This window comes from Melospiza georgiana, chromosome 1, assembly GCF_028018845.1.
Source record: "Melospiza georgiana isolate bMelGeo1 chromosome 1, bMelGeo1.pri, whole genome shotgun sequence".
NCBI classification, from domain to species: domain Eukaryota; kingdom Metazoa; phylum Chordata; class Aves; order Passeriformes; family Passerellidae; genus Melospiza; species Melospiza georgiana.
Genome location: NC_080430.1, coordinates 130510953 through 130523150, shown reverse-complemented (window position 1 = coordinate 130523150; position 12198 = coordinate 130510953). Strand labels below are relative to the sequence as shown.

At 42.7% G+C, this 12198-nt stretch overlaps 1 protein-coding gene across 10 annotated transcripts in view; it reads right to left on the bottom strand.

Moving 5' to 3' along the window:
• Positions 1 to 10753, bottom strand: part of UBR5 (ubiquitin protein ligase E3 component n-recognin 5) — an 86796-nt gene extending 76043 nt beyond the window's left edge. For all 10 annotated transcript variants that reach the window (XM_058036185.1, XM_058036194.1, XM_058036211.1 and 7 more), the window contains exon 1: positions 10680 to 10753. In XM_058036185.1, the coding sequence (XP_057892168.1) occupies positions 10680 to 10741 (62 nt within the window). In that variant the 5' untranslated portion in view covers positions 10742 to 10753. The remainder of the gene's footprint in view (positions 1 to 10679) is intronic.
• Between the last annotated feature and the right edge of the window lie 1445 nt (positions 10754 to 12198).

Here is a 12198-nt window from a genome sequence, read left to right as displayed (position 1 = left end):
GTGATGAATTCTTAAGCTGGGTGACTGGTTCCTCTAGCTCAGAAACTACTTACACCCCTTCTTCAGATTTCAGTGACACTCAAAACAACCCCTCTGAATACTGAATTAAAAAAAAAAAAAAAAGAGAGAACCATAACCCCACACCACAGTGCAGAGGATGGCCATAGCCTAGCTCAAGGGGAATACAAAGTCAATCATGCTTTTTAAATAAGCAAATACCCATAAACCCTGAAACAGCATGGCACCATTTCTGCTAACAATCTGAATACAAACAGGAAGAAATCACAAATGGTATGATCCTGACAGGACTGCCACAGAGTTAACATCATGGCTACATGTTATTTAGCACTTTATCTAGAGGATTTGGTAGTGAAGTATATCTGTAGCTACAAGTTGCCTAAACACCTAATATCATTTCTGGGGGGAAAAATAGAAAAATACACTATAGGAGAATGAGTCAGGTTCAATTTGAGGTCCTTCTATGGCAGTAGATTTCCAAAAGTATAGTTTGCAAATCCAGACAGAAATCCATTCTCTGGTGCAGAATGCATCAAATCATCATTTTGTGGTCCCACATTCTGTTCAACTGCACAAAGTCCTTGCAGCTGTTTTGTTTAACATTTAGCAGAAGACCATTTCTTTAGCCAGAACCCCAGAGCTAAATAACTGGATTAACCACCTCAGTTGGGTGAGTTCTGACTCTTAAAACAACTAAGGTTGTAAGCTATTCAACTATCCATCATTTTAGGAAGTATATCCTCTTGTGATACTAAAACACGAATAATGGGAATTTAGAACCCCATGCTTCTAAATTCAAGGATACTTGGAAAATGCACACATGGTAAGAGCATGAGCAGTGTTACTACAGTGAACAACAAAAAAATGCTAGCTATCAAAACACAGCTAGGAAGCTGTATACTTGTTTAACTAGAATGAGTGAAAATTAAAAGACCCCATTAAGGCAAAGAAAAGAAAAAATCCCATTTTTACAGTCAGAACAGTGCTGTATTGATTCCATTAAAAAATGCTATCAAAATAAAAATCCAGTCACTGAAAATCACAGAATCTCTTTGTGTCCCACTGTGATAAGATTGTTGATGTTCCTTCAGGAGCTCATGACGAGGCATCAGGGAGGCTGTGAATTTACCAGCTTAAACCTGGAGAGCCAGGTTCTGGTCCCAGCTGAGGCTACTGCAGGAACCCAAATCAACTCTTCACCATTTTCCTTTGCTCTAAGCTTTTGGGAGCTGTGATCACTTTTTATGCAAAGTTGGAAAATGCTCTTTGATTAGAACATTCAATTGCTATAAAAATATTTTTTAAAGTAAGAACTGCCACATTGTTAAATGCTCAGTGTCTTGACTAGAGAAAAGCAACTGTATGTTTTGTACAAGTGATTTTATTAAAAACAAAGCACAAGCAAGAACTGAATTCTAATTGCTTTGCTATGAAGTCCAAACCCTTATTCTCATTCTGAATTAGTTTTAGCAACAGGGAAAGATCACTTAGCATGTCCAGTCCTTTACTTGCCAATTCTTCCAATTCCAAGCCCTGAAATATTAAACAAAACTCTGATATCACAGTGTTATCTGCATGTCACTTTTGCAAACTTGCTAAAAACTGCCTTTTAAATACCAGACCTCCTCTTGACTTTGAAGAGTGCTTTGTCTTCCACTAAAAACACAACTTCAAAACCTTTCTCTCATTCTGCATCTTTGATTTAGGAATGGACTGAGGCCTGGAATAAAGAGTAAAGAGCATGCACCACGCCAGAAAAACAAGCAGCCAAATCGCTTTGTCTGATGCACAGTGCAGGCAAAGTAAGAAACCCCAGCTTCTGAGGTGCACAGCTCATCCCAATACTTTTTTGCACTGCCAAAAAAAAAAATTCTTTTTTCCATCTGCCTGTACCCCAGCCATGAAACCCCAGGTGCTTCCCTCAGTGTAACTAACCAGTGTTTTGGTTCCCCTAGAAGAAGCAGCACACTGAGTACCTCCTGCATCACATTTTGCCTAGGGCCACAGTATTTCTGGTAACAATCTTGCCAGATACAGATTCTGCACCACAAGAGAAAAAAATTAACTTTAGCCATTCCAGCAAAACAGCCTGTTAGTCCCGAGCCTTCCCATGAGGAACAGGGCACTCCTTGCCAGATCACCTCCTGCCTACCCAATCTGCCCCACAATGACAAGATGTAATGATCCATCTCATTTGAAGGTTTAATTAAGTACCTTTAAATTACTGCTCTAGAGACAGATACATTTTGTGAAAGTCAGTGAACTGTGTATACCATGACTTAAAAAAAATGAAAAATGAGAGAAGAAAAATGGCTGTTAATAATATACTGTGTTCAAAGCAGAAGAATTCCAACAACCTAAGAAAGATCTTCATTAAAGATCAGACAACAATAACTCACGCTAAAAAAATATGAAATAGATTAAAAGCCATAAATTCTCTTTAGAAGAATGTATCTTGATATTTACTAGAGAGAAAAAAATACAGCTCTGACTATTTTTAGGCTAGATAGAGAATAGCAAGAATTAAATAGAATAAATGAAAGAATAAATACAGAGACATTTTAAAAAATTAATTTTGCAAAATGAACAAAAAATTAAAATGATACCATCTTTACTGAAGGAAGTGACAAACTCCAATGGCTTCAAGCAAAAGCAGAGTAAGGTGTACATTCAAATTATTCCCACAGGCAAATACTTATTCTCCAGTTAAGTTTTTGGAAAAACACTGTAACACAAACATTTGTTTATGTAGAGTCAATGTCAGACTCTACCCTGACACCTATCCAGTGAAATTACAATTTTCAGTAGAATCCAGAGATGACAACCAAGATTCATTTCAGAACTCCCTACCTATATAGAGTTCTGTATCAGAATTCGCTGCCTGTATAGAGAGATAATTCATCCCAAAGGTGAAAAAGGTGAGAGGTTGAGGAAACATAACAGATAATAGACAATGAAACACAATGAAAGATGGTAAGCAAATTTTTAAAATGCTGTTTTATCACAGGTTTGGATTCAAGTAGTCAACTACTACTTCTATAGAAAAAAAAAGACAAAATTAGCATCCAGTTTAACTAGAGATGATGGCAAACATGCTGCAGAAAGTAACACCAGCAGGACCTGGGTACAGAGCAGTTTCTGGGCTAGCTCCTAATGAATAGACAAACGACAGCTGCATGGTTATTATCACCCTCAGCTATTTGAGATATTTTGAACTGATTCCTCTGACAAACAAAAAACACACTCTCTAAAATGTGGATTATTTTTGGGGCTTTTTTTTGCTGAAGACAAATTTCGTAAGATTACTGAAATCTCCAGCAGCCTTGGTACCTTTATCTGCTGCATTACACTACTGCTGCCACAAACTAAACTGGCAGACCCCATAGCTGGCAATAAAACAATGATAGCAAGAAATCCCAACACAGCTAGTGTCCAAAATAGTACTAATCAGGGAAATGTTTTCAAAGTTTTTATTCTGCACTCTTTCATAAACACCATAATGTAAAAACTAAATCAGGAAGACAGACCAAAATATCTTCAGGCATCTTTTCTGATAAAAGTTCAATGATCAACCAGTTCAATGATCAAAAGCTGTCCAAAACAACATTACAGAAAATACATGTTTCACCTCCCCTGTAGATATAAGCAATTTGCGAAATCACCTCAAAAACCAGGGATTACAAAAACCAGCCAGTTAGACAAACTGTTAGATGCTACACCAAAAATCATTTTTAGAACTGCAACAAAATGATCAAGTTGGGATGTTAAATATTCACTGTACCAACATGGATTGCTGCTATAAAACACACTGCACTTTAAAGTGCAGCAGCTGGGATTTGCTGAGAGACTGGGTGAAACATATTTAGTATGAGAAATTCCCCTGACAAGTGCTGGGGGTAGCAGTGAGACTTGCGAGATGAAGATGAAATTTTCAAAGACAGCAAATGGAATGGTTACATCACTCCTCACCTGGAAACCAAGTGCAGTTTTAGGTGTAAATGCAGACAACCAGTGCTCCCACCTTAAACCTTTCTGTTTAGGTTTAAGTATGTTTCAACTGCTTAGAATTGTCACATTTCGTGCCTTTGTATCAGTGAGTATGTGTTCTCTCTCCTATAAAACTAAAACATTCTTTAAATTGAAGCAAAATACTAATTTCCCTAGAGGGGAAGGGTAAGAGAAAAGAAAGCAATGCTGGTGACCTGCAATTTTAAGCACAGAAAGACTTTTAGAAATAGATCACAGAGTTTATTGTCAAAATAGTTCTATGCCAGAAAGAGCAAATACAATCTGAAGTTTGGATAATTATTCCTGTAATGGAGTAACTAATGCTGTGTCATCCTCACTTAAACTGTCAAGCTTAAGGGTTTGGACAAAATACATGTGTGCACTGTGAAAATCAGGTTTGTGCATTTATTTCAACATCTTTTTTCTCCAAATTGTTCCTCCCAATTTAAAATCCTCTAACTACTGCAACCAGGCCTTGTCCTCACCTTTTCTCTGGGGCACACAGATGCCAACTACTGCAGTCTCCTATGTGGAGTTGTTGCTAAGAACCAAATCCTTAGCGGACTTCAATGAATTCAAGGTTTAAAAAAAAAATCCGTACAACTGAAAAGCACAAGTAGTTTTTCTGTATATGTTTTTTCCTGTATAAATGGCTGTTGATGCAAAGAAAGACAAAACAGCAGCTTTTACACTAAGTATCTTGCAAAAGTAACTGCAAATTAGATTGCTGCTAGTGTAATCACTAAAACAAAATACCTTGAACCCCCTTCTCTTCTTCATATAAGTTTCAAATATATAATGTCACCTACTGAAGTCACAAATTATTACTTGTGCCAGGAATGTGAAAAGGCAGCTACAACACCTTGCAGTTTGCCAAGCTTAGGTACATCCTTGGTTGTTTTTCCTCAAGTGTCAAGTCATTTTTCATGTAAGTATAATTATGTACTGAACAGTTATCTACTTTAGATAGTTTAAGAAAGAAAGCGTCACACCCTTCACATTTATTTTTTGACTGAATCAAAAATGTGACAAAGATCCTACATGGAAATCAGAATATTTCATAAATACATAGTATACCAAAATTACCTCAAATGCATGTCATTGTTTATAGTTTTTAACTTTTACAAATATTTAGTCTATAAATGTTGTTGACTTAAAATGCTGTTCTCTGACAGCTTTGACTTGCAGTGCCAACCTTAAAATACAGCTTCTAATATCTTAGTCAATTAGTCTTACTTTATTATTGGTCCAACAAATATGCTCAAACCTTACATATCCGATTTGAGAAGGAAAAAGAAAGCAACATTTGTGCCCCAATTACTATTTTACCAAATTCCATGTGACAGGTCACAACTACTCTCAGCCCAGATCACATTCACAGTACAGTTTCACATTACAGTAGCCAAAATAAACTTGCTGCTTTCAAAATGGAAGGACCTCAACCCTGCTTCCTCTTTCCCGTTCTTCACCACCAACTCTCCCTCCTGCAGCACTTTACAAAATATTCTGATGTGCACCCAACAAGGAGATAAACCAGTTCAACTTCTTAACGCACTAAATTATCTTTACTTGACTTTACCAGGGCTATCTTTGTATCATTTCAGCAACTGAAGTCAGTTTCCTCCGGGATCACAAACTTACAGTTCGTGCAATGTGAGAGGCGGGGAAAACAAACCTCCGCCTTCAGAGGAGAGCAATTACTTTGACTTACAACATCTCAGCAAAGTTTCAGCAAGAACATTCACAGACAATTACATACGTGCTCTCTAAAGAGCAGCATCTGGGGTGTAGCACGCAGCTGTAATCACAAGAGGACCCTGGCAGAGCAAAGTCCAAAAAGGCCTAGAATACCGGCCTATGTAAAAGTAACCTTCCACATTCAACCGGACATGAAATAACACTGTACATTCTGATGCTTAACCTCCCAAATTACCGTTCTTAAATAACAATACTAAGATCAAATCTTAATGCACTGCTGCACATATGAATCCTGTAACAGTCTATATTACTATAGTGGTGGTGCAAATCTTTTGAGGCAGCCAAACTATTTGATATTTTAAAAAGTGTTTCCATCTAAGAGTGTGATTATAATAATAATGTCATGACAGTCATACCGTTCCCTTCTTCTCTTCTGAAAGAGCACAATCTAAATTTGGCTATGCTTTCAAGAAATTAATCCTAAAACCAAGTTCAACACGTTGCCTGTTCCTAAAGTTTATCAAGCAGCTGTAACTTGGGGGCTTCAACTAATACATCAGTTATGGCTTCCCAGTAATTAAACCACCTATTCCTGTTTGAGGTGGGCTACCTGCACTTTTGCTAAGTAGATTAAGAAGAGTTCAAAGCACACCAAAGTAAATCACTTAAGATAAAAGAAGTACTGTATTATGTGCACAAAACTTGCAGATTCTCCATTTAAGAACACATCTGTCAATTCTTTCTTTTCCCCAGCTCGGGGCAGCGATGCAGATCACGCATCAGTACCAGCAGAGAAGTTTGGGCTCAGGCTGCCTTCCTGGGCAAAGAGGACAGGGACTCCCCCAGAGGTAGCAGAGGGGGTTCAGGCCGTGCAGTATCACTGCAACAGGAACACTTCCATCATCAGCACTCTCTCCCTCGCTGTGCACGGCTGCTGCACACGTGTGGGGCCAGGGCAGCAGCTCCACATCCCTGCTGGCTCCCTGCACTGCCACACCACACCCTCCGCCAGCTCCTTCCAGCAACATCTGCTTGAGATTTTTAACAGATTTGCTCATCAGTAAATGCAAGGGGGGTGGTGTTTGCCAGGGCAGCAGCCACAAATCCACAGATCACTTGCACAGTACCTTAAATTGATGTGCAGATTAAAAAGGTATGTTCTTGCTAGCTATTTTTTCCACATAAATTCAGAGAGTGCAAACAATGCAGGCAATGCAAAGTACACAACTTAAATTTTCAGTTCAGGCACGGCCTAAAGTAAGTAAAGTTTAAATAACAGAGACAGGCACTGAATGTATTATTAAGGGAAAACAAAGTCATGTAAAGAACGAGATCATCCTTTCTTCCCCCAAAGCTGACTCTATATACAAACTCACTGAAGCTTCAAATTAACTTTTCTCAGGTGTGCTACTGGTTTCAAAGATGTCACTGCCAGAAAACTTAAAACATGACAGTTCTAAACCCTCATATTCAGAATACCCTCTGTTTAACCAAATTCATTACATCTCATCTTCAGGAGAGAAAAGACCACATTAACACTGTGTCAATGACCACTTCAAAAATTACATCTCACTCTATGCTAAGACTTAAATGGTTTAGCTGACAAGAATTATTTTAGTACAAGGTAAAAACAAAGTCAAAGCTTTGAGATAAATCCTGTTAGTGAAGGTTAGTTCATGTATGGAAAGCCATTTCTGTAAGGTGAAAGACTCCCCTTCTCCTTCCCAGAGAAGCAAGTTAAACTGCTCCTGTGAGGTTTCATAACAGCCAAGAAAAGGCTATTTGTCATGGTTACACCCACTTCCTCACCCAATATAAAATTAAGAAATATACTAAGAATTTACTCAGATTAATTTATCTATGAAACTGTGTCAAACTTCCTTCACAAAGCACAAAGTATCCCACCCTGAAAGAGGTGGATAATTGACAAAATATACCTAACACCCATTGCAACAGAAGCTGGACACCTCTTTTTCAAATACTGAAGCCATTAATTATTTACATCCCAAGTACCCTATGGAGTCGTTTCTCAAACTGCAGGCCATACTGAATTTTTCTCCCGTTAAACTCCTCTTATTCAATTTAGAGACAACACACAGCTTGGGGAAAAAATTCCAAGTTACCTGTCCTCCTTAATAAACTTACTAGAAAAACCTTAATTACCTCAGTTCATCCTAAACAAAAGCTTAGCCTAGTATCCATTTCAAAAGATGAATCCTAATACAACTACAAAATTAAGTATGACCTTGTCCTCTGTGAACTCTCTTCAGTGTCACAGCTCCCAGACACGAGTGTTTCAGCTTATTCAAGAGAGGACTAATAATTACCATCAAGGTGCAATATTAACCTACATTTTCAAAAACACTAGCTAAGAAGTATTTTCAGATGATGAGTAGATGTGCTCAGGAGTCCTCTGATTATTTGTGGTTCTACAGCTACTTTCTCCTCTTTTCTTTGAAGTGTTTTGCCATTCTCACAGTTGCTGCATGAATAAATGTGATAACAAATTACACAGAAAACCTAGTAAGAACTGTGGAACAGAATGGCAGAAAATCACCAAACCAAACTGGAAAGAACTACTTCCTCACATTTTTTCGACTACTTAAGAGCAGGGCAACACTTCAGGTGAAGGATGGTTTCCAAAAACTACTGCCTTTACACATCTACACTGGTTATTAAGCATAATGCATTAAATACTTAATTACAAAATTCAACAGTGTCCTGGATCCTGAATACATGGAACTGCAGCAATAAATGCCTTGGGTTTTAAGTGATTACTCCTCAGGAGCAGAACACAAATCCATCACTGAAAGCATACAATACAGAAATATGATCCCAAAATCTGATTTTGAGAAACAACTATCCTTCAGAATACGGACAGAAAAAAACCCTGACTGACCACTGGCTGCAGCACAGACTCAAAAAAGCCCATAAAGTGAGAGAGAAAAGAACCAGCACAGAGACACGAGATGTTCCAAGATCCTAACTTCTATCAGTATGAGAATTTATTACGCTATCTAGATCTTGATCAACATTGACAGAATAGTAATAAGCAGCAATGCTACTGATAAAATTGAACTGGCATTTCCAGCACATATGTGTGTGCCTCAACCCTATTTATGAATCATTCTGATTTCACTGTATTACAAGTTCTGATACACAGCGACTGCACTTTTAGTAAAATTACATTTATGAAGTCGCAATTTCTGACTTTCAGCTCAGATCAAGGAGTCACTTTATTTTTCAGAATAGTCACTATTTAACAGCCCTGCTGCAGCTTTCTCCATATATTAATTACCACCCATTTTGAAGCTTCCTGTATCAAAAAGTAGATGTAAGAGCTGCTGCTGTTGTAAGAAAAAAAAATTTAAAAAACAAGAAAGCATTATGAAGACTGAAAGGGACTGGTATTTTATATAAATATGTCCACAGAAGAGGTAACATTAAAGAAAAAACAGATGAGCTCTCTCACTTGGAGCAAAGTGTGATAATTACATGCTAAATGTTTTCTAAGGGCCTATCAACATAAAAAGAAAAAAAAAAAAGAAAACCCACTGGGGTCCTTTCAAGTTCAAAGGCCTAGATCTTACTCCAAACCACAAGAGTGCAAGCAATAAGTCCTAACACAGCATCATCTCTCAGTTTGTCACTCTAAAGGAAGATGGTCTATGCCAAATTTGAATGCAGTACCTATGGAGCAAGCAAATCGATTCTGTAGGAATGGCTAGGCCTCCTAGGAAGCAGGATTCTGTAAAATGCATTATCAGGCTATGGGAAAAAAGTACAGTCCACACTAACACACTTCAAGTGTTAGATTTGTTTTATCTTCTCCCTGTGTAAACATATAGACTATGTAGTCAGGCAGAACTTCTGTCTTCAAAACTACCTATTTTCCTCATTGTACACACTCAAACCTCACCTGCTTTAAGAGGCATCTCAGCAAAGACTGCTCCAGGAAAAGTGACCTAACTACAAACGACTGTGAAGCAACCTGGACCCTGACCTACAGTAGTATCAAAATCAGGAGAGTATAACCAAGAGCTCATGCTTTTTAGGACTTAAAAATACTTAAATATTGTTCAGAATCATTAAATATCATTTATCTTTAGTGCAAAAACACTTTAGGTTTCTATCCAGTGATGATTAAACATCACGATTTATTCACACATAAATTTCTGAGAAATTAAAGATTAAGTTTTTAAGAATTCCTGTATAAAAGAGCAGAAGTAAAATTTGCAAGCTATTACACACACCATTACCAATTGCTATAGAAGAAATATTTGACAGCCACACAGATCTGTCAAATAAACGTCAAGCAGTGAAGAAAATTTGGTTCATGGATTCATTTTCTCTCAAAGCACTCCAGTTTCCCTGCAATTTCTCTCCCCCAATCCTACATAAAGTTAGCTGCGTGGTTTCCAGGCTGGCAGCTGTCATCCCCATCTCAGCCAAGCCGCACACCACCAGTGATTCGGAGATCGGGGCTCCTTTTGTATGGAGCACCGGCTGCGTGAGCAGGGAAGGCAGCGCACACCGGCGCTGCGTGTGACAGCGCTGCCGCCTTTATCGCCGCTCCCGTCATTCTCTCTCACACCGCGATCCCCCATCCGCATTGTCTGCCTCGCTCCATCGCTCATTAACATGGACACGTTCTCGCTCCTCCGCCAGGGATCCCCGGGAACCCGCTCCCTCGGCCAGGGAACCCCCCTCCTCGGCCGGACGCCGGGATTTCCCTGGCCGGCCGGAGCCCCCGCCGGGCCCGCGGCGAAAGCGGCGGCCCCCCAGCCCCGCGCGGGGCGAAGCCGGCGGCGCCGGGGGCCGGGAGAGGCCGCTCGGAGCGGGACGCGCCGGGACCCGGCGGAACCGCGGCCCGGCGGGGGGGGTCGGGCCGGCCCCGCTGCCCCGGGGCCCCTCCCCTCGCCCCCGGGGGGCCCCTCCCCTCCGCCCCCCCTCACCGGTCGTTGAGCTGGTCCTCGGTGCCCGGCAGCGGGTGCACCACGAAGTGGATCGAGGTCATGTTCCGCGCCGGTGCCCCCCCCGGCGGCGGCGGCGGGAGGCGGGCGGGCGGGGGCCGGGCACACAATGGGGGCGGCGGGGGAGGGGGCTCTCGGCCTCCGTCCCTCCCCCGGGGTGGTTCGGGGCCGCCCGGCGGAGTCTAGGGCGCTCGGCGGCCGCGGCGCTGCGGGCGCGGGGCGGGGCGGAACGGCCGCAACGGCGCCGCTCGGAGCTGGGCCCGCGCCGCGCTCACGCACGCGCCGCCATCTTGGCTTCCAGCGGGCCCTTCTCCCTCCCCCCTCCCCCGCCCTCCGTGCGCCGCGACGGGGAAGGGGCGGGGCTCGACCGGCGCGCGCGGCGGCGCGCGTGCAAGCCTCGTGCTGACTGGCGCGCGCGGCTCCCTCCCCTGCCACTAAGCGCGCCGCCGATTGGCCCGGTGCGTCCTCGTCGCGGCGGGCCGCGATGACGTCATTGCGCAAGAGGGACGTAAAGCACCACGTGCCTCCCCCCGCTCTCTTCCCCCCCCCCGCCCAGAGCGGCTCCCCGGCGGGCGGCGCGCGCGGCTTCCCCTGAGGCGCGGGGCGGGAGCGGAGCCGGAGCCGCTTCCTCTGGGCCCGGGAGGAAGCGGGGGCGGCGGCGTGTGGGGCCGCAATGTGCCCGTCCCAGGGGTGCCCTGTAGGGGGCACAGGGATTTCCCCCGATGCCCGCAGGTGCTTCAAGCCCAGCGCCCGTCAGCACCCGCTCTCCGCGGCCGCTGCGGAGATGCATTCCTTTCGAATTGCGTTTCTTGATGCGTTTCTAGTCAGCCTTCCCTGCAGCAGCCGGGATTTTTCACCGTATTTCAGGGAGGTTCCCGGAATCATTAGGGTTGGAAGGGACCTCTGGAGATGATCCAGTCCAGCCCCTCTGCCAAGGCAGGGTCATCTGGAGCAGGTGACACAGGAACGTGGCCAGGTGGCTTTGGAATGTCTCCAGAGAGGGAGCGACATCCCTGGGCAGCCCCACAGCAATTCCACTGCTCTGCCACTCTCTGCATAAAGCAGCTCTACCTTACATTGGGGTGGAACTTGTTTTCTCACTTGTGTTTCTGGCCTTTAGTCCTCGTCCTATCGTTAGGCACCAGCAAAAGGAGTCTGGCACCATCCTCTTGACACATTCCTTTAAGACATAAATATCTTTGATGCGGTCCCTCTTCAGTCTTCTCCAGGCTAAGCAGTGGGTTGGTGGTATATAAGAATAAAAAGAGCTGCCACGCTGTGAAACTCCCGCTGCCTCTGGCCTTGCATGCCCTCCCTCTGGACAGGCTTCAACTGTTCCACACCTTGCCAATGGAGCTGCTTTGAACAAATTAACATCTCAATGTACCGAAGGTTGAGTAGCAAAGTCAATAAAACAGCCATTTGTTTCTATAGAAACTAAGCACCTTAGCAGGGATTGTACCAAGCATTGATTTTGGTGATTTTTTTTTTTTTAACTGGA